Genomic DNA, 26,852 nt, shown 5'->3' on the forward strand with positions numbered 1-26,852 from the left:
AGATTCGAACTCTTATTCCCATAATTAGAATGTTCATGTTGACATAATTAGAACACTAAATAAGATAACTATTGTAATAACCTAAATGGAATCAAATATTTTTTTCCCTCTCTCTTTTGTAATAATATAATTAGATTATTATGATAATCTAATCAGAACACTAAATCATACAATGAGTCCTCTCTCTCTCTCTCTCTCTCTCTCTCTCTCTCTCTCAACAAACAGCTGTCGGGGCAACACCCACCTCTCATCATGTAGGTTGACAATTTTGTAGTTCTTGAGCCATTCCAGTTGATATTATCTTGACAACCAATTCACTGCTCTGCCAACAGTTTCTCTAAGCATCATTCATGGCATTCTCATGCACAACATGAATCATTGAGGGATTAATGTGGCTTGGGACCCCATCTGCACCTGTATTTGGTCCTCCACCCCAAGTACTCACTCCTCCACCAAATCTTGGCCCCTCGGGAACACTTCTAAATAATTCCACCCAATGATCATCCCCTCCTCGGCACTTCACCCATGGCTGCTTGGGTCATCCACCATGTGCCATGGTTTCTCAGGCTCCATGGATGAGATGGTTCTGATGACCGGCACGCTCAGTGGCTGACCGCTGCTTTGCTCATCTCCTTCCATGACCATGTTATTTGGGTGCCGAGCATGAAAAAGTAGCTCTGGTTTCATCTTCCACCATTAAAGCCTTGTGTCGAGCGTGCTTTGTTGAGAACAGTGGCAGGGATGACGCCACCATTTCCTCTTAGAAAACTCCCACCTTCCCTCATGCAGTTTCATCATAATGTATTGCCACCTTGTCTCCTTCGGAAAGCTAAGCATCCTCCTCTGGTTGTGTGCAGTGATGGTGGACTGCTTTAGGAGTTCCTAAAGCATTTGCATCTCCCTTTCTTCTTCCTCCTCTTCTTTGATCATCACCTGCATTTCGAGTGCAAGTGAGCAGAAGACAGAGTCGTAAGCATGCGTCTTAAACGCTTGCTGTCTCTTGGAATTGGTCGGAGGAGCAGAGGACAAGCGAACGCAGAGGAGAATGCCTCCCCTGTTCGTGAGAGCCAACCTATCCATCATCTGTTCGACGAGGAGCCACCTTGCAAGCCAACTTGGAGATGCTTCTCCCACGAGGAGATACATCGAGCAACTGGTGGCTTTCGCCAAGGTCTGCTGACTCCATGTTTCAGAGCGCTGTTACATGGGAAACTCCGGCGGATTCTCATCATCTTGTTGTTGTTTTGGTGGCGCTGGAGTTTGCAGAGAACCTGGTCGGGAGAGGCGGGTATGCCGAGGTGTACAGGGGAGTGCTCGAGGACGGGCAGGCGATCGCGGTGAAGAGGCTGACGAGGGCGTCGTCGGACGAGCAGAGGACCAAGGATTTCCTGACGGAGCTGGGCGCGGTCGGCCACGTCCGGCACCCCAACGTCTCCGCCCTCCTCGGATGCTGCGTCGACCGCGACCTCCATCTGATCTTTGAGTTCTCTTCACGCGGCTCCGTCTGCTCCAACCTCTACGGTAACTTGACATCGGGTGCGAAGCTGTTCGTGGAGAATGTCACACGAAGAACGTGGTCGAGCTTATGTGTACGCTATGTGCAGATGAAAGCTCTCCTCCCATGGCTTGGAAGCTGCGGCACGACATCGCCGTGGGCACTGCGAGGGGGCTCCATTACCTACACAAGGGATGCCAGAGAAGGATCATCCACAGAGACATCAAGGCCTCCAACATCCTCCTCACCGCCAACTTCGAGCCTCAGGTAGCAGCACTCAGCTAACCTCGTTGCTACTTCTCCTCTCAATCTGTACGACGAATCCATCTCCTCCACCGCAGATCTCCGACTTCGGGCTCGCAAGATGGCTTCCAACGGAGTGGACACACCGCGCCGTGGCACGGGCACCGATAGAAGGGACGTTCGGGTACGAACTCCTCGAGAACATTCATGCAGGAGCGCAAGGTCTTTGATGCTCGCAGCAGCTAACGACGCTTGTGGTATCACCAGGTGCTTGGCGCCGGAATACTTCATGCACGGGATCGTTCACGAGAAGACCGATGTGTTTGCATTTGGCGTCTTCCTCTTGGAGATCATATCAGGAAGGAAACCAGTGGATGGATCTCACAACAGCTTGCTCAGCTGGGTCAGTGTCAGCTGCATCTGATAGATATCGGGAACATTTCAGAACTGCTACTGCTAACTTTGTTTCATACAGGCAAAACCTTATCTACGTGATGGCACTGTGCAAGCTTTGGTGGATGCAAGACTAGGAGATGAATACGACATTGATCAGCTGAGGAAGCTCACATTTGCAGCCTCCCTCTGCATCAGAACAACCCCAACACTGCGCCCTTCCATGACTGAGGTAAATTACTGTTGCTGGTCACATGAACAACAACTTTAGGATGAAAGAATCATGCCAAAAAGGCACTGAAAGATCATTGAAACCCACTAAAAATGTACTGAAGTGGACAGTAGAAGAACCTCGGAAGGAAGTAAAAGGTTTAGCAACACCAGGAAACTTGAGAAGATGCAGGTTTCATGGTAGATTGATTCTCTCTATCAAAGTTGCATTTGTTTAGTTGGATGCCTAATTGAAGGCCAAACTACTGGTGACTTAGGAGGAATATATTGGTGACAGGTTGCTTTCTTCCTAACAATTCTGTCAGAGTCCGTCTCTGATTAGCTCTTAGGGTCATTCCCACATGTAGTGTTTTTGCTTGGTTTAGATTAGACAACTCCTAATGATGATAATCAAATGAGTAATGGCAGGCATTGGACATACTAGAAGGCAGGAAGATATTGCAAGATCAGTGGAAGATGCCAGAGGGAGAGGAGGAAGAAGAAGAGTCCTGGGGCTTTGATGATCTGGACGACGTCGACGACGAATGTGATACTGCCTCATCATCTTCGTCAACATGGAGATCGCAATCATAGATTTGCTTAAGCACTCAATGCCATTGACCTAACACCATTGTAGTGAGAGAAAGTAATGATCATAACTACTCACTTGTGCTGTGATGGTTATGTTGTCGATCTATCAGGTGTAGCAGGTCAAGACATTTGGCACAAGTTAATAGACTGACTGCTGGTAATTTAGGGAGTAAATTAGATCGTGATGTAACAAGCCGACAAGCGACAGGAGATATTAATGCATGAGACTTCCACCGATGCAAGTCTTACTCCCAAAAACTCATATATATGAGAGTTCAATTGCCTGGCTATCTTAGATTCATCAGCTATGGTTGTGGAGCTTTTGCCTTATTTGGAGAACCACAGGATCAGCTGAGATTAAGATTAGAAACAAGCGATGTTACCTAGGACTGAATTATCATCATGAACATACCTGAAACTAACAGATGCTGTGGAATAATTGGAAGGGACCAAGGAAATCTCCTTGGTTGGCCAAGGACTGAACTCAGCCAACCCGGGAAAGGAAGCATGACATCGAAATGGATGCCGAGGAAGGTGATGAAAGCCTTATCATTTCAGATACACGCCCATCTCTGTGTCGAAAGAAGACAAGGATCAGAAAACTACAACCTGCACCTGCTCTGTGTCTTATCAAGTGGGCAAAAACTATGAATCCAAACAGCTAGATAGTTTGTGTGATAATATTGAAAAATAGGAATCAGAATTCTAGATCTGAAGAGCAAAGATCAAAGTAAAATGATATGAAGATAATAGATTGAGAGAGGCCACTGGTTATCTTCTGCTATATATTTCAGATGTTTGCAGATATGAGAGCACCCATATTACTTCAGTTCATTCAAGTTTGCCAGAGGACTGATCTTTGATCTGTTCTTGATGACCTCTCTACTTGCCTTTATACACACAAGCCTCCCACATGGTTGAATTCTAGTCACATCTTTGTTCCTTCTTGTTGCAAAAGTAGCAGTAGTAAGTGTTATTGATCTCCTAGTAACTTTGTTACTGTTCCAGATTTACACTAAAGGATGACAATACAATAACAATCAAAATTTTATACATAATGATATGCTTAATTATCAAAAGCATCTAAATCTTTATTTATATTTTTAAGAGAAATCTTTTTACATATCCCCGAACTAAAATGAAGTCACCTGAGAATCAATCAAAATTTCACCAATTTATTCTTTTTTTCTGATCTGAAGCTACCGAGCAGCAGACAGGAAGAGAACTCGAATAGATGTGGATGCCTTCTCCAACAACATAGACGAATGATGTTTACAGCTCTCATGTGTTGCTGCTTGAGAAAACTGGCACGAGGGACTTGAAGTTTTAATGCAAACATTTTATAAACTAATAGAATAGAGCTCTAAATGTCATACAAAAGGAACATAGAAATCACTTTGATTGGTTTCGGATGGATGATGTCTAGCAATTGGCCATATTAAAATGCTAACATGGTGAAACATTAATCACAGATTCCAGCCTCCTTAATGCCGCAAATGTGATCAGCATGATGGCATGGTAGCCGTCGTAGGATCATTTGTTGGTAATTCATGGAGAACGCTTTGAACCATCGATATGCAATTATAAATATGAACTTCACCGGAGGTTTTTTAAGTTTTGGATCTGAAAAATCAATATTAAAGAAGCTTACCACATGGCAGAAATGCAAGAGCAGATTCAGAAACAAGCAATTTCATGGAAGATATTGTGATAAGTTTTACCTCCCTAGTAACTTATCAAATGGCTTGCCCTTTATCAGCGAGCTCTTTTATTTTACTAACTTTGCCAATTTCCTTTTCCTGCAATACAAAAAAGGAAACTTACATTAGATCCTCGACCCACCAAGAAATATAGATTATACGGGAGGAATTAGGCACTCCGATAAATAATAAATTCACTCATCAAACAACAAGATAGGATGTGTTACTAGCACATCAAAATCAAGAAAATCCGTCGATGGTCTGACATTGATATTGAAAGATCCTCCTGGAAGATTATGAAAATTAAATTTGGGAAGAAACATGCAAAGGAAAAGGTGGTTAAGTGTCAGATGCAATCAGCGCACTATTGCCAAGAGACAATCTCAAAACTCCCAAAGTTGCACCAGGCAAAAGCTGCAAAGGATGATAAAGCATCTTTGCAAACCATATGAATTAGAGCAAATGCAGATACATTCCTGAACTCAAAGACCTGATCAAAACCACATGGGGAACCAAGACATTAACTAAAGAAAAAGGATCACTACTGTCTAGATTCAATGGACTAACAGAATGAACATGCTACATAATGCTATAAGTGCCCTATATTTGCAAGGTATAGGAGAATAACATGCCAATTTCAAAATGCTCTTATTTTCACACTAAGATAGACAAAAGCTGTATCAAATAGATGTTCTTAATCCTTATTCTTCACTAAGACATTCCACTAGAGATCTCTTTATCCTGTATTGACCTCTCCATTCAAGTTAGTGGCCTATGTACTTGTACGGTTGTGTACATATACATTTCACAACAAAATAAACTTTCCCAGCCTAATTGGCGATAAGACCAACCATATTTGCATATCAAATTGCACTTCCAACTTTGACATGCAAATCTTAATTAGTTATGAACCTTAAACACATTGTCCCTAGTTGTCAATATAATGAATGCCACCATGTCTGTCTCATCTTCTATGAAGTTCCGATAGAGCACAAAAGAGAACAATTTGACATACAAAGAACATACAATACATGACTGAGAACAGACACAGAGTTCAGGTGTCAACACAAGATATTTATTTATGATATCATGCATCAGTCCCTGCCATGATTCGTACGAAAAAAACTTCAAAGTTAGAATTATGATTTCAACCTCATGTACACTGATCAGCAATACTGAATATATTGTCATATATGCCTAGTTTCTTCTTCAAATCCTCATATACAAGGAGCAGGGGAACTGATGTAAACATAACTAAATCTCAGAGTAGCACAAGAGAATATCTAGATCACGGTCATATCAAGAATGATTCTCTAGGTTCATTACTAAAAAACCTGCACCAATTCTTAGGCCCCTTCTAACCACCCTCCCAAAATGTATTTCACCTCCTTTCTTAAGTATCAAGATGTCCCTAATTCATTCGGATGATTCTTTGCAGATCAAAGTAAATAATGTAGGCAGACAGCATTAAGGTAGAACTGCTTGTTGAGAACAGATTTGAGGAATTATGCAAACAGTCAGAGGAAGTAAAAAAAGAAGTCTCCGTATAAAATGCCAAACCAATTTTGGAGGACATTTACAGATCAAGCACATTGCTCTAGGAAGCAATTCCAATTGGTAAATCGGAACCATCCAACAGAAAAATGAATTATAAAGCAGTTGAACAGCACATTTCACGGCCAAATCAAGTAAAAGAGAGCTCAGAAACACTGAAGAAAACCAATTAACCTTTCCACTGCTCTCATAGTAATCATTCAAAGCCCACTGGTACTTCGACTGGTTCAACCCGAACCAATCCGCCAAGTATTCATCCAAACTTAAATGCGCTGCCAACAAAAACCAAACAGAATAAGGAAAGGAAAAAACCACTACAAGCCCCGCGCCCAAACAAAATTCACAAAAAGATACCATCTTGGACTTTGACGACGGCGTCCCAAAGGAACCCGAACACGGATCCTGCAGACTTGACGGCCGGCTTTTCGAACTGCTGCGGCGGAACCTGAACCGGCGGCGGGGCGGCAACGAGAGGGGGCGGCGAAAGGGAAGCCTTCACCGGGAAAGGAGCCTCCTTTCCGGGGCTGCTGGAGCTCAATGCCGGCGCAGGGCTCGCAATGCGGGATCTCGGGCCCTCAGACGGCGTCGGGGTCGACGGCGGGGTGATGAAGACAGTGAAGCTCCCAGCCTTCCCGATCACCGGCGGCGGTGGAGGCGTCGGCGCTTCGGCCATATGGGAAGAGATGGATCGGTGCTAGGGCTCAGTAGAACGGGAAAGTGGTGCGAGGAGGGGCGCCTCGTGGGAACTTGTCACCGATGCGTTCCTCTTCGGCCTACTGGTTTTGATCGCAATGGCAGTGAAAAGGATCCCTTGTGCCCCCCTCCATGCATTAACCTTTCGGATCCTCTTTATACAATTGGGCTTGTAGTTGGGGAGAATAGCGGAAACGGCACTGACGTTAGGTGGCGAAGTCACGCGGGCAGCGTGGGAATGCTCGGGTGATTTTGGTTTACACTTGGGGGTCTGCCATCGGCCCAGTGGCCCCCACCGCCTCCTGAGAGGTGAGCCGTGTGTGTTCCCCACTCTTGGCCCCACCCATCTTATAGACGATGGTCGGGCGGTACCCGTTCGTGTTGAATACTTGCCGGTTTACGGCAGAGGAAGTGGTTTGAACTGATACAGGCGGAGAAGACAGCAACCCAACTCTGTCGGTCTCTGACGAAGTGCGTTTCATGCATCGGCCCCACCCCATCTTTATAGACGATTGGCTGAAGACAAGTGGGTTGCGGAAGTACCTCTCTCTCACACACACACAGCTGTTGTCCACTCTCCATGTAAAAAATTCACCAGACAACATGCTATCATCGAGTGGTCTGAGAACAAAACTTAAGGCAGCTACTTCTATCTGGTCCATGCTACTCTAATAGCATTTATTATTTGATTCACGGGCAAAGCTACACCTCCTTGTCCCACAATGCATAGTTTATTAGTTCATTGTGTAGAATTCCAAAGCTACAGCCTGACTCCAACTTAGTAAACATCAAGCGCCTAGGCACTGAGGAGGAACAACATTCCCATGGTTTTAGCCAAAGAACATGGGCACAATACAGAAAGATCTAGTTCTGCAAAGAAACATAGATGTCAGATCCAAGGCAAATTTGATGACAATGACTACCCTAACCTCGAGGGAGGGCGTCCATGAAGCTGGTATCTCTTGCCATGCCAATATGCATGTGTCACGTAGAAGGACACCAGCCGTGCCAATAGCTATGCATGCATAGGAGGCAGCCAGGATGGATGTTGGGCATCCAAATCCTCATTTGAGGAAGCCTTCTTCTCCACAGCCACCAAATACAACCAGCCAGGATCCATTTGAGCAGGATAGTGTATGGAGCCACCTACCAGGAGGAGCAGAGGGCACACTGACATGTCTCCACGCAAAGGTATCAGTCATTGGTTGCATGTTAAGACCCTCGCCACCAAAAAGAACAGCACGAGCACTGACTGAAATCGCAACTTGATGGCTCCACAGCACCTCCAACTCTCAGTTTCCTCCATGAAACAGCTTCAGGAGTGGTCAATTCCCTTGCAAGTCTTCCTCATCCAAGTCTTCTGATACAGTCTCTAACGCATGACTGGTCTCACTGCCCCATGCATTTTGACAAACCATATTCTCCGGGGATCTTCATTCCTTGATAGCTGACAAAGCCTCTCGCACGCTTAACCAACAGATGCAACATCACTTGGTGACAACATCCCACTACATTCTTCAACCTCCTAGCCGAAGACAACGGAAGAATTTGAGGAGGTGCGTTAAAATAAGTAGACAGGCTCGGTTCGAAGGGTTTTAGGACATACATCTACTTGTTGTGCATCCCAGAGGAAATGCTCTTCCTGGTGCTCAAAAGAAGCGGGAGGCACCTCACCTGCTTGTAGGTCTGAGAGTACGTATTGACGCGCGTCTTGGTCCCCTCGAAGGTCAGCGGTAAGACGTTCATGACGATGATGGTGTCGCCGTCGGTCATCCCCCGCAACAGGCCCATCACCTCGATGGTGCCGCCGAAGCGAGCGTGCACCATCATCTTCAGCAGCACCAGAGGCGCCGACATCTTCACCCGGCGGCAGTAGTTGGGATCCTGCGCCCACGGCTTCTCCTGCTGGATCTTGGCCTGCGCCGCCGCCGAGGAGAAGGAGTCTCTCTCTGTCTCTCTCTCTATCACGGAAGCGATGTTTTAAAGAGCACTATTGGGTGTAGTGATGGATCGGCCCGAGCCCTTAAAGCCCGACCCACAAGTTTGACGGGCCTGCAATTAGATCCGTTTGGATCCTCAAGTTATCGGATTAGGTTTAGACAACCCTGAGACAAATTTAATGACACACATAATTAATATTTTCTTTTTCTACGCGACACAGAACCAAATATCTGAAATTAGAATTAAAATTAAGTTATTTGGATCGATGGCTCGTTGCATAGTGAGATTACGTAGCTCGATTCAAATATCTGAATTAAAATTAAGGGTTCCAAATAAGTGGATTAAGATTTTATTTCACGTACTCTGCATGGAGGTTTGGGATGGATAATCTATTGGGTATATTTGGATAAATAAGTTTATACATAATATGTGGGTAGACTTTTCTTGCACCTCCTCACTTGCTTGAGGATCATTTGTGGACTTTGCAATTGTTATTTTTTTTTTCTTTTTTCACTCTATGCACACTAATTATTTGTTAAATTATTTGAAAGCTACTTCTTTTTTTGAGACGTCAGGATTTATCCGTTATTCGTTTTATAAGTTCTTTGAGACCTATGAGAGATTGCTTCTAGATTGAACATTTATATACGGATATCGTAAGGACAACTCATGTCTTAGATAATTCCAATTAAGTCGATGATATTCATAGTTTTATTTAAAAAAATAGATTATTTTTTATTAAGGTTAAATTTGATCATCAATTTCATTTGATAAAATTGACCCATTCTAACTCAAATTTCCAATACTATCGTATCAAGAAGAAAATACTCGTTAAGTATTTAAGAAACGAATGAACAAATGTTTTTTCAAAAGCGAGAAACGTCTATATTCTATATCTCTTATGATACTTTAATTCGAGAATAAAAGACACATGTCTTCTATATTGCTTCTTGTAAAAGATGGGTAGAAGATATCAGTATCTCATATTGTCTAGCAAAAACCCCTCTAATAATTATATAAATACATATCACAAGTGTTTAAAGCTTGAAAGCATTCATCTTAGTTTGTTTTGGAAGCATCACATATCTTAGAATGTTGCTTTTATAGTGTTGTTCTAACCAAATAACATTTCCTTTGGATGCTATACTGATGTTCTTTATTATCTTTAATAGATGAAGTGGTGCATCCAATAAATGTTGATTGGAATCCATGCGTCGAGAATCTATTAAATGAAAATAATAATTATATGATTTATCATAAAAAGTTCTAAAACAAAATACGTATTCTTAATTAACAATAAAAATATAAAATTCTTATAAATTCAGTTATCACCATCAACATTTGATTAAAGATTAATTTTTTTATGCACAACCATGACCTAAATAATCATGCATAATTCAAATAAAAGAATTTATGATTTTTCCATCAGTGACATTTGGGGCACAACTTTGTGGCAAGGGATTAAAGAGACTATTTTTCTATGAGTTAAATCTTAAACACTGGATCATAAACTATTATATCTATCATAATCATAAAGAATTTATGTTAAACTTGAAATACTATAGTATATATCGATTCTAATTAACTCTCTTTTTCCATACTTTTTGTTTTTCTGTAAATTTTGATTGTGAATGAGACAAACATTCCATGATTAAGAATTGTCATGCAAAACATTTGTGCTTGTGTGGTCAAGAACACCCTCTACTGACAATGCCAATCTTAACCAAAGAGGATAGATCAGAAATCCAAAGACCAATAATATAACAAGAGGTTCTAATGCAATGAATAAAAGAACTACTAACTAAAGAACCTAAGCAGAGACTACTCTAATCTACCTGGCCATATAGCTGCTAATCCTCGAACACTCAGCCTTACTCAGACTGAAACCCTAATCAAAATGCTAAAGTAGTCTCTTTGGTAGGAGAAGCATCATCTCAAGAGTTGCTGCTGCAAACCAGAATGCACAACACCAAGTATCAGTGAGAAGAATACAGTAGACTACTCGATGAGGAGCATGGCACACTATACATATATGATTGAAGAGTGTGTTGATTTGCACTAATACCCACAAGATTTCACATAACAGGAAGAGGAAGATGAAGACGAAGAAGAGGTAGATATCTCTAGAGAGCCACTGTAAGTCAGCTCCTGGATCATCTCTTCGATGTACTCCTCATCCGGACACTGGGCGACGTCTTCTTGGCTTCCGATCGGCGTCGCCTTGGCTCTCCTGCTCTCGTCCCCGGATGCGGAACAGCACCGCTCCAGCTTCGCCATGAGGTTCGGCGATAAGACGGACGAGAAGTTGGGGTCGAAGGGGAAGTTGGTCCGGGCTGTCGGTCCGCACATGAGCCGCGCCGCCTCGTCGTAGGCCCTAGCTGCGTCCTCCGCCGTTTCAAACGTGCCCAGCCATATCCTTGTCTTCCTGAAATCGAAGCAACCTGGTCAAGCGACATATACCTTAGCCTCTCTCTCTCTCTCTCTCTCTCTCTCTCTCTCTCTCTCTCTCTCTCTCTCTCTGAGCTAAGGTTAAGCGAAGGTACTGAGAGACATTACAGAGTAGGATGGCGGATCTCGGAGACCCATGAGCCCCAGTGCCTTTGCCTTACTCCTCGGAATCTTTGTAACTTTGGCATGTCTCACGAATGTGCGCAGCAGCCGCCTGAGAAAGAGAGATGCTTCGGGAGATGGAGCCACATATATATATATATATATATATATATATATATATATATATATATATATATATATATATATATATATATATATATATATATATATATATATATAAAACAAACATGGGTGACAGTATTACACTTTTGGTACGGCAGCCCACTGGAGGCCCATATCTCATTGGGCTTTTAGCCAGCGTCAATCTCACAGTATTTGGATAAAATTTGAACATCTTACACTAATCACGATGAAAAAGAATTGGTGTTTGTATTGAGTTACAAAAATCTTCGTGGAGATTAAGCATTGATGTCGAACATTCATTTGTATTAATAAGATAAATTAATAGATCTTGTGATGTGAAGATTACATCTATACCGATAAAAAGTAGGGTCGAGTATCTATGAACTTGATGATGGTGACGAGAAACATAATTGAGCCCAGTAGGCCCATAAGCCAGTGAGTAATAACGTATAGAAGAAGAGGGCTAAATTGGTAGAGCAAAGAGGTCCGGACGTCCCCTTCGCGTGGCCCCATGCGTTAGCTTTGCTCCCCCCATGTTTCTCTGTCAGAAAGAGCTCATGTCATGGAGACATTATGAGTTGTGGGGCTGATGCCAAGTGACATCACAATGTTTGCATTGCCCAATCGGGGGACATCAGCATCTGAGCTACCTCTAATCTCTTAGTTCTCAGATAAAAAGTGTCATGGGGGTGTCTCCCTCTGGTGTAGCAAAAGGATGAGCATCACAGAATGGTTGTCCCAAAGTTAAAGCATTCCAACATGATCCCTTGTTGTTTAGCCAACTAAACTCTTGGGAAGATCCAAGATTTGCACATCAGGAAGAATTGTTTGTTTAGCTAAGATCCAAGATTTGCATGGCCAAAGGGAATGAATGCATTGTGCCTCTTTGGATTGTTTGGTGGCACAACGATGTCTCTCACAAGGAGTGGGTGGATAGATGTAGGGGGAGAGCATGGCATGGCACATGGAAGCATTTTGCGGAGCACATGAATGGTAGTGGCTCTTCGAGGGCCAGGGACAGAGGGGGCCATGGGTGGTGGGGCCCAATGACATTTCATTTGAGGCATTGCATGTGGCAAGTTTAGAAGGTTGTCTCATATTTTACAATTTTTTGGCCCTATATAAAATCAGAAAAAAAAAATTATTTGTGTCCTCCAAATTTATTTATGCTGTTATATTTCTAATTAATATTAAAATCTTATGTGTATGGAGACCTAATGCATAAAAAGATGAGAACAGAAAGGTCTTTTTTGGTATCTTAGAATTTTTATATTTAAAAATCAAAATAGTTTTGCTAATCATAGTTCATAGTAATTGATTGGATGGACACCAGTGGAATTGGATGATATATACGAAGGATTTGTATATTTGGAAGGATATATATACTATATATACATTAATTTTTCAAAGGATATATAAATAAAATATTATAATTTTAAGATCTTAACTCTAGAAAGATTTTTTCTTTTTTTCTTTTTTGACAAATAGCAAACGATGAGATTAGTCAAAGACTTAAAAGTCAAGATCCTCAAAATCGGGTCTATTTCATAGGAATGTTTTCTTCCATACATTCAACGAGTTATTTATAGCCTAGTTTAATATATAACCTTTGTTAGGCTTTCAATTGCAAAAATGCCCGACACAATTAGTTGTCAATATTTATATCCATGCGACTTTCCTCATTATTATGATGTTTGATTCCTTTTATGGATTATAAACTTATCCTACAAAATAGTATAAAAAATAAAAAATATCAAACTATTTTATTATAAACATTCCACTATCATCAAATTTGATTTATAGTGTAAAACTTCCAAGTTTTTCAATCATAAAAACTATTTACACATCAATATGCACAAGAAAATCTATCTATTCATTCTTTATTGAATCTGACAACAAGTGGAGCTTATGATTTATTATCTAGTTATTTTTTTATTCACACACATAAATCATGTGAATAATGTTTGTGAAACTTGAAGATCAATATGCTAGAGAGCTAATTACACATTGCTCCCTATAATTAGTTATTTTTGGTATAAAACATCGCACGTATATAGTGATAAGTCAAAATGAGACAAAGTCAGTATGTACTTAATAGTATATACTTAATGGTAAATCTTATGATATTTCGTTAGTTAAATCGATGGTATTAAGAGAAACATGATTAAATATTTTATTTTTATAAGTATAGGGATCTCAATATAATTTTTTTAAATATATAGATTGAATATTAGATGTAACTAATTATATATATATACAAAAAAAAGTAAACATCAACTTGCATGAGAGAGATAAGCCCAAATGCTTTAAACAGCTTCACAAATGAAACTAGCTGGAATATTTAGTGTTGAGGGGAGGTTGTTTGCACTCTATCTTCGCTAGAAGAAAGAATGAGCTGGATGATTTGATCCTATGTCACTGCAAGCTTATGTTTATGTTAGGGTTGATAACTATTCATTAAGATTCTAATAAGATTTTGAATTATTTGGAGAACAAGGTTATTTGAAAGAAGAAAAAAAAATTGAAGGGACAGAAATTCTCGATCTAATTATTTTGTAAATACTTGATGTATTTCAAGATCTTAAAGAGAACGAGGCATAATAGAAAATCACTTTTAAGTAGTCATATGATTTTTTTTTATACATCTAAAGATACGAAATAAATGAAGAGAAAAGTTTGATGTTGGAGTCCGAGATGAAGAGATAGTCTTGTTCTTTTTATTTGACTATTTTCATATACTGAATGATCTAAGTTCTTTCTTCTTCGTGTATATGGGTATATATATATGGGTAAGGAAGGAGTGTCGAACCATGTAAATCTTACATCAATATTTTTTATTTACATTTTACTAAGTCAATGCATTTAAGTGTTATTAACTGAAATTTACAGAAAAGATGCATCACTATACACCATAGTAATTCAAGAGAAGAAAGACTGCTTCCATGAAACATGTATCATGATTTCTGTTTGCAAACCTTCCATGACTGTTCTTACTGGAATTAGGCCTTCATCAAGCATTCAAGAGGAACATTGATTGCAAGAATATATTGGAGAAGCTAATGTACATTGTCAGATCACTTCAATTCTCAATGACAAAACAAAAGAAATGTGAGAGAAAAAAAAGAGCCTCGTAACCTAGAAAAACCTGATTGCCATTGACATCTAGCATCAGTGTCTTGTTCAAAGAACCAACATGGAGTGACACAGTCTGCAGCTCATGTCTTGTTCAAATTTAGAGCTAGAAGAAGCCATGAGGGAGTCTTCAAGTCTTCACTGTCCAAACCGGTAGAGGAGTCACCACATTCCTCTTCCTTCTCCACCATGACCGATCTCGACGAAAGCTGTGGCCTGGTATCACTAGTATCAGTATCCAGATGCAGCAGAGGTGTTTGTTTCTTCTCGTTTGAACTACAACCAATGCTTAGTGTCAACTCAGTTTGGCTTCCATCATCAGTCCATGAGAGTGGAGCTGCAGCCTGGTTCTTGACAGTCCTTGCTCCAAAGCTCTTCATCTGCACACTCGATGGATCCTCAGAGCAAATGCTTAGCTCCCTGGAGCTTGGGCCTGCTCTTGCACTGCAAGCTGCAGACTGGTGCAGGATACTGACATGAGAAGAATGGCTAGTGTTCGAGGTGGAAGCACTGCTCCAGATTCTGGTCTTGGTCTCTGCTACTGCTGCTGCAGTTTCATTTGGGAAAGAGCTGATGTTAATTTCCTTGTTTCCGAGCTCAGCCATCAGCATCTTCTGCACTCTGTACAGATGATGGAGTTCATGCACCTGCCACATCCAACAAATAGATAATTGTTCGGACAATCAATCCTACAAATAAGCTTTTGCCAGACAATTTCCGACCACCAACTGTTCTTCAGTGGAAGTAATCAGATTACAACAATGACAATAGCAAAGCCATAAGGTCTCAACTAATAAAATTACATACAATAAATTAATAGAAAATTTTGCAATATCAGACAATATCGTATGGATAGTAGTATTTATCGGTCTAGTAATTTACCAATTGTATGCAGAATAAGGTAAACTATGGTTGGTACAAGGCCTGCACAGGACAATTCCTTTTATATTTTTTGTTTTTCAGTATTTTTTTAACTTTCTTTCAAAAACTTGGTAAATATCAGTGTATTAGCACTCGATACACTGATACGGAGCAGTAAGTTATCAGTCAAGGTCCTGACCGACGCAATATCAGTGCACAAAATTATGAACCTTGATTAATAGACTTGTAATACTGTCAATCTATCTAAATGTACCGATGCTTATTGGCTGCGCAACCGAAACAGGGATCATATTTACCTGCTGCCTCAAGATTTCTTCATGATGTAGCATTGTATTCCTTATGGAATTTCTGTCGTGGCACTGGAGAAGTCTCTCCATTGAACCTTTAATCTGGTTCGGATTGCAAAAGATGCTTGCCTTTACTGAAATGTTGTCAGATACAGCCCTGATATCTGAATATTTCAATCCTGTAGTCACTATATTACATTTGTTCTTTTGCAAGGTGGCGAATAATCTATTAATCTGATGCAACTTTGAGCCCATTCCTGAGAAAGGAGGAGAAACGTCATCAAGGATCACTTACACAAGCACAAACGGAAGGTTGCAGGAAAGAAAGATTTGAACCTAAAAAACATGAGATGAGCAGATATATAGAGAGAAATATGGTGTTAGTCTGACATTTAGTTCTAGATATTAGATTGGACTCAAATTTAGGGTCCAATATGTATCAAATATTATCAGGAAGATAAGTAGCTCCACTTCAGGCTGGCTTACAATTATTCGATCTCGTAGATAATACTTTTTATTCCTCAAGAAGGAAAAAAAAACTCTTGTCACTCGGCGAAACTATGCATACAAGTATTGTGAGAGATGTTCATTCTGTGAAAGCCAAATCTTCTCTAAATGTAGATGAACGGATACATGAAAGGTCAGGTTAGCTTCCACAGGATTAATCAAACAGTGGCACTAAGACTTTCCTACATCACCTAATGGTGATTTTGATGATCAAAGTTGAAATTCTACATTATGTAAAAATCTTGCTTAGAAGGTAGATTAAAGTTACAAACACTTCTCCAGAGTTCTCTTCAAGGAAAATAGCATAGCAGACCGAAAGATACATGATGCAGGTCTTCAATCCTGAAGTTTAATGCATCACTCATGCATATAATATTCCACTTGATAAGATAAAAATTATCACTACATCATCATGTTTATTACCGCTCAAAGGAAAGTCTAAATAAAAGAGTACTTCGAGAGGCTTTTTTTTTTCCTGATTACTTCATACAACAATTCAAAGAGTTGCATTTCTAACTTAGAGTTCATTGTTGCTGACAACTGTTGGCATCATAGGATTGAAAAATAATTAGGAAATGCAAGATAATCTGAGGCAGATTTATCTATTTCAAGAAGGGAAAACAATGAAATTTGGCTGAAGTACAAAGGAGATCTTACAACAAGCAACCATAGATAAGCCGGATCTAATGTTTCTTTCTGCTTTATGGCCTTTAAAGGCCTCAGTGCATTAATGCAGAAGATAATAACTATGTTAATCTTGTGAGTCTTTGCAATAAAATTATTAGTCTTGATATCTCCGTGCGAAAGCTTAAATATAGGAAAAAGATATTTCAGTAATGCTTCCACGAAATATATAGAGAGAACATGATTTATTTTATTAGACATCCAATCTTCCTCTAAGAATTTAAAAGAATTGAAGATAATAGAAAAGATCATATAACACAAGCTCAAAAAAGCAGAGAGTTGTAGAACAGAAGACCTAATTGACTGTAGAACAGAAGAGAAAGCTAATTTAAGATCACATCTCAGATCATATGTGATTCAGAAGGACAAAGAGAATACAGACAAAAGACTGATAAATGCATGTCAGCTTCCCTTTAAATCGAAAACCATTTTTTTCCCAAACTCAAAGTATTCCACTACAGATCAGAAGAACAAAATTAGAACAACAATTCAAGCTTGTCTCCCTAGAGAAGGAAAAGGAAGAATGATGGGAAGCAAGAAGCTGAATCATGTTAGACGAAAAAAGAAGTGATGTCAACATGATCATGTTAAACTTCAGAATCTTGCAGCTCTCCACAAGATTGTGAAAACAAAAGTGATGTTCATCAGGATGAATCTGAATTGGTCACATTTCTGCAAAACACAATTGTTAGCGAAAAACTAGTCCTTTCTTGTGTTTCCAAATTGCATCGGTAAGATCCATCGCAACTCACAGCAAAACTTCAGCATCAAACATGTTAGAGAAGAACACATTTAGGACCAAACTAAATGTCACACAAAAGATAAAGTAATGTTGGAAGATATTTTTCACCTGCAAACTCCAATTCAGCTGCTTGCCAAGCATCTTCTCCCTACCAACCTTTCTCTCTTCCAATTATTACCCCCATAAACGCCAAACCTCATTCCAGTAATGATGTCATAATTGAGACTAATCATCAGAGGAATCCAACAAATGGGGATCAGTCGAGCATATGCAGCTTGCAATTGCTCATAAGGAGAACAAAGCCTGCAGAGGAACAATGGCAGCTTGACAGGATATGCTGGGGAGGAAGATGCAAAGGAAAGGTTGAGAAACCCATGGTGGAATCAACCGCAGCATTAGATCATGTCCACAAGGGAGGAGGATGAAGAGATATCGCGAATCTGAATCAACACATACAACCAAATCTCACTTGGCCTTAGTAAGCCATGCAAGCATGTGAGGGAGATATTCCAGACAGCTCCTCAGCTCTTAACAGGACACCGAGATGGTCTGATGGGCTTATGCTTCCATTCCTTTACTCTCTCTCTTTCTCTCTCTCTCTCTCTCTCTCTCTAAGCAAACCAATCATTTCCATTTCCTATCCTTACAAGTAAGTGGGTGTTTTATCCACCAAGTAAAGCAAGTCATTTTGTGAATCGCAGTGACCAGAATCCTGGAATTGTCCCCACGAAGCAAGACCCAACCAATGGATTGACTTTTATCTACTGGAGGATGTGGCGAATTATTCCGGGGCATCGGATAAGATCAAGAAACAGAATCAAATAGTGGAAAAGACTGCATTCTTAGCATCAAAGAACTAATCATTTTAGTTGAAGGCAGAATGCCCACTCAGGAGTTTGTACCAGATTCAATGATTGATATAAGCAGGAAGTACAGGGATTGCGTGTCGGAGCTTCTTTCTCAAAGAAAGGGGGATCCTTTGTCATCTCCGGATCAGAAAAGTCTCATCTTGCAGAAGGTTCGCACATTGGATCTATTATCTTAGGTAAAAGTTCCATTTTTATCTTGAATTCACCACAAAAGTTTCAACAGTCATCCGTGTTATCTCCTATGTCGGTCGCTAGGCTAGACGTTAAGAACGATTCGACCAGGTCCGAACTCGAATTGGTGGCTGTGGGTCGTTCCCACTCGATAGGTCGAGAAGCTGAACTGGAATTGAGGTGCATGGCTGGAGCCAAAATGGCGAGTTAAAGCTGGAGCGCAGAGCTCTACCGAGGTAAGGAGCTCAGCTCGAAGTACCGACGTAGAAGTTAGCGGGGAGTCCGAAGGAGAACAGAGAGCAAACGCGAGATCAAAAAATATTTACCGTCGATTAGTTGACAATGTGGTGGATTTGGTATGACGGATCTTATCGTTTTGTGTCGTGTTGATGTCTATATATCAAGTTGGAAATGGATGATTTTTTCCTTCACCAATCTCAGAATTGGATTTTAATGCATTGTTGACTCGGCAAGAGAAGAGAATTCATGGATTTAAGTGGCTGGCAAAGAGATGTCCAATCAAAAGCAATGAGGAAAGAAGAGATGAAAGCAAGACCAACAGTCGAAACCAATAGCTACCCATCGCTTTCCTCCAAAAGCCAACGGAGAAGAAGAGCGTATCTGTCATTTAAGGCTCCGAACTCATAAAACAAGCCCAAGAAAACCTTTTGTGTTCTCAACCGCTGAAGTGGAGGGGGAGCTTAATTTAATGAGAGGCCATGTCTGTCTGCTCCCCTGTATCTGCAGTTCCACTGTCTCCTCTTCTACCGCTCACTTGACGTAAAACAATTCTCCCTCTTTTCTGTGCAACTATAGAAATCTGATCACATTGAATGCATGGTCCGGTAACATGGCGAGGCAGAATCTACATGGCTGGTGGAGAGAGAGAGAGAGGATACTCTGAGGAAAGAATCAGGCATTGGATCTGAAGGAGCTGTCATTTGGGTTGTAGTACTGGGAAGACCTGTGATGGGAGATTCTGTGTCTCCAATCTGTACAGTCTGGATATGGATTTCAAGGCAGGGGAGCTCATATGGCTTATGATTCTGTCCCAGTCAAAGTTCTTTATCAGAAAAATAGATCAAGAAACTTGTGTCAGAATGTTGAACAGGGAAAAAAAATGTACATAGATCCAGACAACCACATGAAAGAGTTAGATAGAGAGAGAGAGAGAGAGAGAGAGAACATGGAGTTGATGATTCAACTTGTGTAACTTAGTCTTATTAGTGATGATAGGAAGTTGTTTCCTGTATCAATGATAGTGTGCATCACCTTGTTGCTGAAGGATACATTGAGGAATTATTGATTGTAATAAGCCTGCAGGTGGCCGGATTAAAATCAACCGGACTGCTAAGTTAGCTAATCAAGCAAGAACATATACAAGTACACAAAGTGTTTGGGGAGTGTGTGTTCCCTCTCAGCTTTTGAATATATTGGTTTTCTATGCCTTTGGCATTGGATGTATCCATTTATTTAAGTAATATAAGTTTGTTTTTCTTAGAAAAAGAATCATCATAAGAACTTATGATGAGAATAGTTACAATAAGAATTATGTGGGAGACTTTGAGAAGTTAAAGTAGTCTATGTTTAGTGCTTGCACTATTTAATGTTGGGATTAATATATATTTTGAGGGTATAGGAGATTGTGGCTAGTGAAAATAATTGAAAGATCTTGTAATTGATTTAAAAATTTTAATATTTCTCATAAAATAAATAGGAGTTCTTATGATAGGTTCTTAATTATTTCTTTTTGTTTTCATATTCTTCTCTCCACATTTTAGTATCGTAATAAATGCAACAAAAACAGATCTATCAACATATTTTACTCGCACTATTGCCTTGAAGTAAAAGCCCAGTATTTTCTTTTCCTCGAGTTATTGTTGTTTATTGTTGCCCACATATCATACAAAATATTTGTAGCCAAGTTATAATATCTCCAAGTCACATGCAATTGAAATAAACGACACCATACAACCAAACAAAGAAGTAATCTACCAATTTGGTCGATCGCGATGATATGTTTGATGTATACATGAACACTATTGACGCAAACTATGTTTGAATCGTCTCCATATTCGTGTCGTCGCACGTGAAATGAATATTGACGCAACATGCAATCTGCTGCATGCATGATTTGGTGTTATATAATACATAGTATTCGGGGTAAATGATGAAGATGATATTTAATCTGATGTTATATACATAGTATATATCCTGTAGTGTCAGCACCGATCATAGAACACATCCAATTGTGCATCTACCGTACATCCCTTCACAGTTGTCATGTTACAGTCAAACGTGATGATATTATGGTGAGATATGAAATCAAATTGAATGTTCGTAATCTACAGACACAAGCAATTAAAGATTTTGAAGTTCTCAAGGTGGTTGACATACCTCAGCCAATCTCCTTGCCAACGTTGCCGGAACTGAAGCTCTATCAAATTGATGTCACCAGCGGATGTTGCGGCCTGAATGGATTAGATTACGTGGGGTTGGACGAGCTGTCGCGTCATCGGTCATAAATGGGCTAAGACAAGTCATGTGGGTGTGATACGACGGCATCATGCGCTGGTACTTGGTTGCATATCAAGTGTTTTGTCCTCAGGCAGCGGGCAGGTTTCATGAGGTCACCCGCCACCCCTTCATTGAATGAGATTGCTGTCACAGAGAGTATATATATGGATATCACGACAAGGGTTGACCCACCGTGAAGACGAGTGCTGCCATGTGAAGGACGGATGTGGAAGCAGCTGATTTGGGAAGCCACTGAGTTGCAGGTGAAGTCATCAGGCACTTGAGTTGTGAGAGGACATACTTCGTTGCCATGTCCCACGTTATTTTGGCAGTCATGCACCAAAGTTGGTGAATGGTGAGTGAAAATGGCAGCATTTATTTGCACCAGTACGTGGCTTACATAGATTGATGTGTACGTCTCTGATGCCAGATGTTCAAAGAGACTTTTACCGTGTGAAAAATGGACGCATCATATCAGTATCATTCATTCATTCATTCAAATATGATCGGATCTACTCATAATAAAAGTGGTCCTAACGTAGGTGGAACCTACTCGTTTGTATACGTGGGGAAACTCTTATACATACGAAAACCCCACCCCTCACGTCACTGACCTCTGATCCAGAGTTCCATATGTATAACTATTCTTTTTGCTTCACACGTCTATTTGGTCTATCCATGCTAATCACTATTAAATAAGATTTTCTCAACTATATAAGGATAACATTCTACACATGTTAATCACTATTCATAGAGTCCGATCAAGTTAGATCTCTTGTGAAGAAATGGTTAAAAGATTAAGTGCTCGTCATGATAGATAGAGATGAACTGGGTACTTAAAACGCAATTCAAAGGAACACTAATGAAGCAATTGACCAATTCATAATCATATTATAATATTATGAGTGGCTGTCAAAGGGAGGAGACAAAATAACATGAGGTTATTGAAGGGATAGAGACTGAGCTGTGAGAGGGTGTTAAGAAAGCTAAGGCTAAAGATTCTTGTGGGAACACATCAGTTCCCACCATCCATGAATCTGATTTGACTCATGAGATATAAGAACTAGATGACAGGATTGTAATGAGGAAAAGGAATCAGAATGCCCCCATTCATGTCCTGGTCCACTTGTTACTAAATTATAGTTTCTCTATCTATCCCATATAATGACTCTCAATCTTCCTTATATAATAATTTTTCTTTCTTGAGATTGAAAACACACAACAAAGATATGGTTATTATGCCTCTGAGGCTGTCCAAAGGATGCATGGGTTGGGCTAACTTGATTGCCCCTGTTAAGACCCAACATAATCCAATACATGGAATAGATGATCATGGTCTAAAATGGTTAAACCAAAATTATCAGTAAGAATCAAAGCAACATTTGACTGAACAGTCACTGGGTTTTTTCCATTGTAGGCAATTTATTCCCTTATTACCTCACCAATTTCTATCATGAACATTGGTTGACATGCAATCCAGAGGCAAAAGAAGCTGACAATGAGTTTTCTTTCTGGTTCATATCAGTGCACAAAGTTAACCCTCCATCTTATCTACTTCCTAGAATGAACACAGGGTTAGACTAATCATGTCATGTCAGCACTAAAAAACCAAGATAAGAATTGTATGGACTTGCTTGCCTATGAAACCACCAGTAACAATTGTCCTACAGAGAATCAGTAGTCATGTAGTTTAAGTTGGTTTGAATCTACAAGTAATGAGAGCTAAATTAAATATTAATGGTCTTTGGTTACACTCCAATTCTTATATTTTAATGGTTGCACAAGTGCTATATGTACATATGAATGAGATAAAGACAAGTTTATAGCACACACGGTGAGAAGCTTGCGACATCGAGTCTAGCCTTATCATCAAGTATCATCAAGTGGTATGTAGAACTGGCCAAACCATACTATTCCCTAAGAACTAATATTTGGTTGACAACATTGCACAAGAGATTGGTCATGTCTCAAGATCATCACCTCAAATTAGTAAATCATCTCGAAGAAGGCCTCTTGTAATCTTTTCTAGGAGGCTTGCGTGATTAGTATTCCTAAAACAATCCCGAGGTATATCCCATCCTCACCAGCAGTAGCATCCTATCTGCCGTTGCAAATACGAAGAGATCAATTAACTACATTAATTAAACCATTCAATGAATCCAAAGCACAATATCGAGAAAAAAAAAAGATTAAAAAAGGTCAATAATGAAAAACAAATGCATCATATATAAGATTATTGAATCAGGCACAACAAATCCACAGGTGAAGAACTTGAACCAAACTCGTGCAGCAACTATCAAGACAACAAAACGAGAAAAAGATCCATCTATCGACTGACGAAATGAGATGAGGGTCAAATCAAACCTCGAACAAGCACGTCTTTAAGAATTACCTTACTAAGATCTCACACCTTTGTATATGGTCAATCAAATCTTACGTAGTTTGTTAGATTCTTTAGTATCTTTATTCTTAGACTTCAAAAATTTACATTGAATTTTCATAAGAAAAATTTTCTTCTTCCATAAAAAAAAAAACTCGAAATCACATGTTTTTTTTATTACAAATTAAATAGATAAAGCTTTTAAACGATATATGACACACCTCTAAACTTCTTATCAATAAGATCAATTTAGTATGTGAAGTTTGCAAAGGATCCGATTCAAAATGAGAACGTATAATATGCTTTGATACTAATTTGATATTAACCAGTGCATTTAAATTTTAACTAAAATATAAAGACTTTAATCAAGAAAGATATATTCCGAAATGTTACTAAGGCGAGGGGATATCACTCCAGGTTGGATGTCACTCAAGGCAGCTATGCAAAACCTTGATAGGTTAAAAAGGATCTATTAATTTTATGAATAAACAAAACCAAACTTCTTTTTCATTTTTATAATATATATTTACCTCTTTAATAGGGGTCGGCTTAGGTAGGTTTTACATGAATGTCCCTCTCAATTAGGACTCTCCTAGCTAGAGTCCTAACATAGGCCTCAAGTTGATTCAAACTTGGAGCCTAAAAATATCTCATCTTGGATCTTCAGGGTACTGGGCGGTACCACCGCTCGACATCTTGACACTAGGTGGTACCACCGCTCAGTCTAGCGGTACCACCGCTTGATAATCTCTCGGAGACTATGTTTGGGCGGTACCACCGCTTGATACAGTCTCGGAGATTGTGCCACGATGGTTTCACCTATTTCATCACTGTTTGGACCTTCCACTTAGCCCAACACAACCCAAACATGGGTCACTGAATGGGCCTTTCTCTTGGCCCAAAATAGCCCTATTTTGGGCCCAATTGGCCCTTAATTGAGTTGGCTTAATTATATTCTAAACTGACTTAATTAGACTCTAAACTGACTCGATCTAGACATAATTGATTACAAGCAAATCCTTGTTGTCCGGCATGTCATTGGTTCATCTGGTGCTTCATCCGATCCTTCGACGCATCGTCCTCTCCTTTGGTGTATTGCCAATCAGCATATTGTCTTCTCGTAACATTCGATCTTCTTGGCGTAAGGTCCGATCTTCTTGGCCCAATCCCCGAATTCACTACTCGAAGCCTTCTGTCAATACGTCGACCGATCCTCCGATCCGACATCCAATCTTCTGACATGTTTGCTCCGGCCCAACGTCTGATTCCTCCTACTTTAATCAATTTGTCTTTTCTGATCAACGTTAGCCCTGCGTTACTTAAAACGCTCATTAGATCACAAGTACTATCAATTGGTTTCATTATCAAAATTCGAGATTCAATAATCTCTCCATTTTTGTTGATGACAACCAATTGATGACGGAGTTAACCTTAACTCCCAGAGTTTAAACAAACTCCCCCTATCAATATGCCATATTGATTGAACTCTTGGATTCAAAAATTTAAGCAACATGTTATCATAAAATTATGCATAACATCATCATACTTCTCCCCCTTTGTCATCAACAAAAAAGAGAAGTGCAACTATCAAGTGTTTGAGATATAATTTCAACTCATTGCATAATAAACATAATATCAAGTTTTATCATCATTACAATTTGTAAGCTAGCAAATTTAGCAAGTGTTATATCATAATAGAACATGCAAGCTAGCAGATTTTATATCATTTCATAGCAAGATAGCATACACATTTTGATATATGTAAGATAGCATGTTTGTACATCTACTTGAAACATGCAAGCTAGCATTTTTACGTTTCTAGCAATTCTTTCTCCATGCAATTTGCAAGCTAGCAAACTTAGTAAGTTTAAAATAATTTTGGAACATGCAAGCTAGCAAATTTTGAGTTAGCAAATTTTTACATTATTTAAAAAATATATATAAGCTAGCAATATTTGAGATGTTCTAGAAAGCAACTTTTACTTCTTGAAATATACAAGTTAACAATATTTGCTTCTCTTTTGGGATGTGCACACTATCAATTTTTTTTTTCCTTTTATCATTGTCAAAAACAAGAGAATAATATAATTTTATTATTCTTTTTTTCTTTATAATAATTTTCAATTAGATCATGAAGGATTAAGTCATGAATATTAAATGATATGATTTATCTTGACAATCTCCCTTTTAGTAAATAACAAAAAGAAACATGGGAGTTCAAAAACCAAGATATTGATTCATTGAAAAATATGAAGTTATAAATCGTGAAAAATCAAGATAAACTCATTCAAATTCAAATTATCAAATCAAAATCATTTTCAAGAGATTCACAAAAGCATAATACACATGGATTCATTAATCTTTTATCAAAGAATCAATAGAGACGGAAAATGTATTCCCTTTTTTATGTGTTTTATTTTAAGTGATTGATTTCATATAAGTATGCTTAAGTTTTTCCTATGAAAACCATACATCATAGTTTAAAATCGAAAGAACAAATCTCATCATAGATATCATCAAGATCAATAAACTATAAATCATCCAAAAATTATCATTACTTCAAATCATCATGCATAATTAAATATAAAATTATCAAGTATGATACTTACATTATTTTATATAAGCATGCATTTGTCATTTATGCCAAATCAAAACATGTATCATTTTTAAAATCGAAAAAGTCACTTTTATTATGATAAAAATTGATAATCTATTAATCACAAGAATCATCATGCATAATTTCGAAGAATAAACTCATTAAGTATGATTTCAAATCATCATTACATTATTTCATCAAGCATGATTTCATAAAGTATTTTTAATCAAAAACAATATGGAAATCATCAAGATACATATTATCATTAAAACATCTAGCATGATTTAAGTCTAATATTTTGTTCCTTTATCATAACACATGCAATTTTCATGATTATTTTCAAAATTACTAGAAAAAGAAAAACATGATCCCATTTTATTTATTTATTTAATTTTTTTATATTATATATATATATATATATATATCTTAAAGGATATAATTGAGTATCTACGATAACAATAATAATAATAAACACATTTCAACTAGAATATATGTTGTCAAGTAATCAACACACTACTTACTAAAAAAAATTATTAAGAGCAGTAAAAATAATTTAAAAAATAACAACTAA

At 38.9% G+C, this 26,852-nt stretch overlaps 4 protein-coding genes across 5 annotated transcripts; 1 reads left to right on the plus strand and 3 right to left on the minus strand.

The window, feature by feature from the left end:
- The first annotated feature begins 536 nt into the window (after positions 1–536).
- On the plus strand, positions 537–3,681 carry LOC135609422 (probable receptor-like serine/threonine-protein kinase At5g57670). Of its 2 annotated transcripts, none has more exons than XM_065102688.1 (7): positions 537–1,171; positions 1,267–1,536; positions 1,605–1,762; positions 1,837–1,922; positions 2,006–2,141; positions 2,214–2,363; positions 2,771–3,681. In XM_065102688.1, exons 1-7 carry the CDS (start codon positions 976–978, stop codon positions 2,933–2,935), a joined length of 1,161 nt encoding a protein of 386 aa, XP_064958760.1. In that variant the 5' UTR covers positions 537–975; the 3' UTR covers positions 2,936–3,681. The 2 variants fall into 2 exon arrangements, with proteins under 2 accessions (XP_064958760.1, XP_064958761.1); XM_065102689.1 differs by having other exon boundaries at positions 1,267–1,521; positions 2,771–3,219.
- A 569-nt stretch (positions 3,682–4,250) lies between these two features.
- On the minus strand, positions 4,251–7,016 carry LOC135609423 (pollen-specific leucine-rich repeat extensin-like protein 3). The gene is made up of 4 exons (XM_065102690.1): positions 6,541–7,016; positions 6,361–6,458; positions 4,654–4,731; positions 4,251–4,555 (listed from the first exon to the last, which is right to left on the minus strand). Exons 1-3 carry the CDS (start codon positions 6,857–6,859, stop codon positions 4,669–4,671), a joined length of 480 nt encoding a protein of 159 aa, XP_064958762.1. The 5' UTR covers positions 6,860–7,016; the 3' UTR covers positions 4,251–4,555; positions 4,654–4,668.
- A 3,745-nt stretch (positions 7,017–10,761) lies between these two features.
- On the minus strand, positions 10,762–11,514 carry LOC135608885 (ethylene-responsive transcription factor ERF003-like). The gene is made up of 2 exons (XM_065101937.1): positions 11,377–11,514; positions 10,762–11,245 (listed from the first exon to the last, which is right to left on the minus strand). The coding sequence occupies exons 1-2, from the start codon at positions 11,454–11,456 to the stop codon at positions 10,879–10,881; spliced, it is 447 nt and encodes a 148-aa protein (XP_064958009.1). The 5' UTR covers positions 11,457–11,514; the 3' UTR covers positions 10,762–10,878.
- Positions 11,515–14,520: 3,006 nt separating this feature from the next.
- Positions 14,521–18,412, minus strand: LOC103980274 (uncharacterized). Its single transcript, XM_009396610.3, has 3 exons — positions 17,857–18,412; positions 15,825–16,072; positions 14,521–15,293 (listed from the first exon to the last, which is right to left on the minus strand). Exons 2-3 carry the CDS (start codon positions 16,068–16,070, stop codon positions 14,730–14,732), a joined length of 810 nt encoding a protein of 269 aa, XP_009394885.2. The 5' UTR covers positions 16,071–16,072; positions 17,857–18,412; the 3' UTR covers positions 14,521–14,729.
- Positions 18,413–26,852: the final 8,440 nt, after the last annotated feature.

The sequence above is a fragment of the Musa acuminata genome, chromosome BXJ2-4, assembly GCF_036884655.1.
Source record: "Musa acuminata AAA Group cultivar baxijiao chromosome BXJ2-4, Cavendish_Baxijiao_AAA, whole genome shotgun sequence".
Taxonomy (NCBI): domain Eukaryota; kingdom Viridiplantae; phylum Streptophyta; class Magnoliopsida; order Zingiberales; family Musaceae; genus Musa; species Musa acuminata.

Excerpts from the sequence above, each read along its gene's own strand:
- LOC135609423 (XM_065102690.1), bottom strand. The coding sequence starts at position 6,859 with ATGGCCGAAGCGCCGACGCCTCCACCGCCGCCGGTGATCGGGAAGGCT. Across the intron at positions 6,459-6,540 it reads CGTCGTCAAAGTCCAAGATG|CGCATTTAAGTTTGGATGAA; the intron begins GTATCTTTTTGT and ends TTTTGTTGGCAG. Across the intron at positions 4,732-6,360 it reads ACTATGAGAGCAGTGGAAAG|GAAAAGGAAATTGGCAAAGT; the intron begins GTTAATTGGTTT and ends TTTGTATTGCAG.
- LOC103980274 (XM_009396610.3), bottom strand. The coding sequence starts at position 16,070 with ATGGGCTCAAAGTTGCATCAGATTAATAGATTATTCGCCACCTTGCAA. Across the intron at positions 15,294-15,824 it reads AAGAAATCTTGAGGCAGCAG|GTGCATGAACTCCATCATCT; the intron begins GTAAATATGATC and ends TGGATGTGGCAG.
- LOC135608885 (XM_065101937.1), bottom strand. The coding sequence starts at position 11,456 with ATGCCAAAGTTACAAAGATTCCGAGGAGTAAGGCAAAGGCACTGGGGC. Across the intron at positions 11,246-11,376 it reads GAGATCCGCCATCCTACTCT|GAAGACAAGGATATGGCTGG; the intron begins GTAATGTCTCTC and ends CTTCGATTTCAG.
- LOC135609422 (XM_065102688.1), top strand. The coding sequence starts at position 976 with ATGCGTCTTAAACGCTTGCTGTCTCTTGGAATTGGTCGGAGGAGCAGA. Across the intron at positions 1,763-1,836 it reads CCGCCAACTTCGAGCCTCAG|ATCTCCGACTTCGGGCTCGC; the intron begins GTAGCAGCACTC and ends CCTCCACCGCAG. Across the intron at positions 2,142-2,213 it reads ACAACAGCTTGCTCAGCTGG|GCAAAACCTTATCTACGTGA; the intron begins GTCAGTGTCAGC and ends TGTTTCATACAG.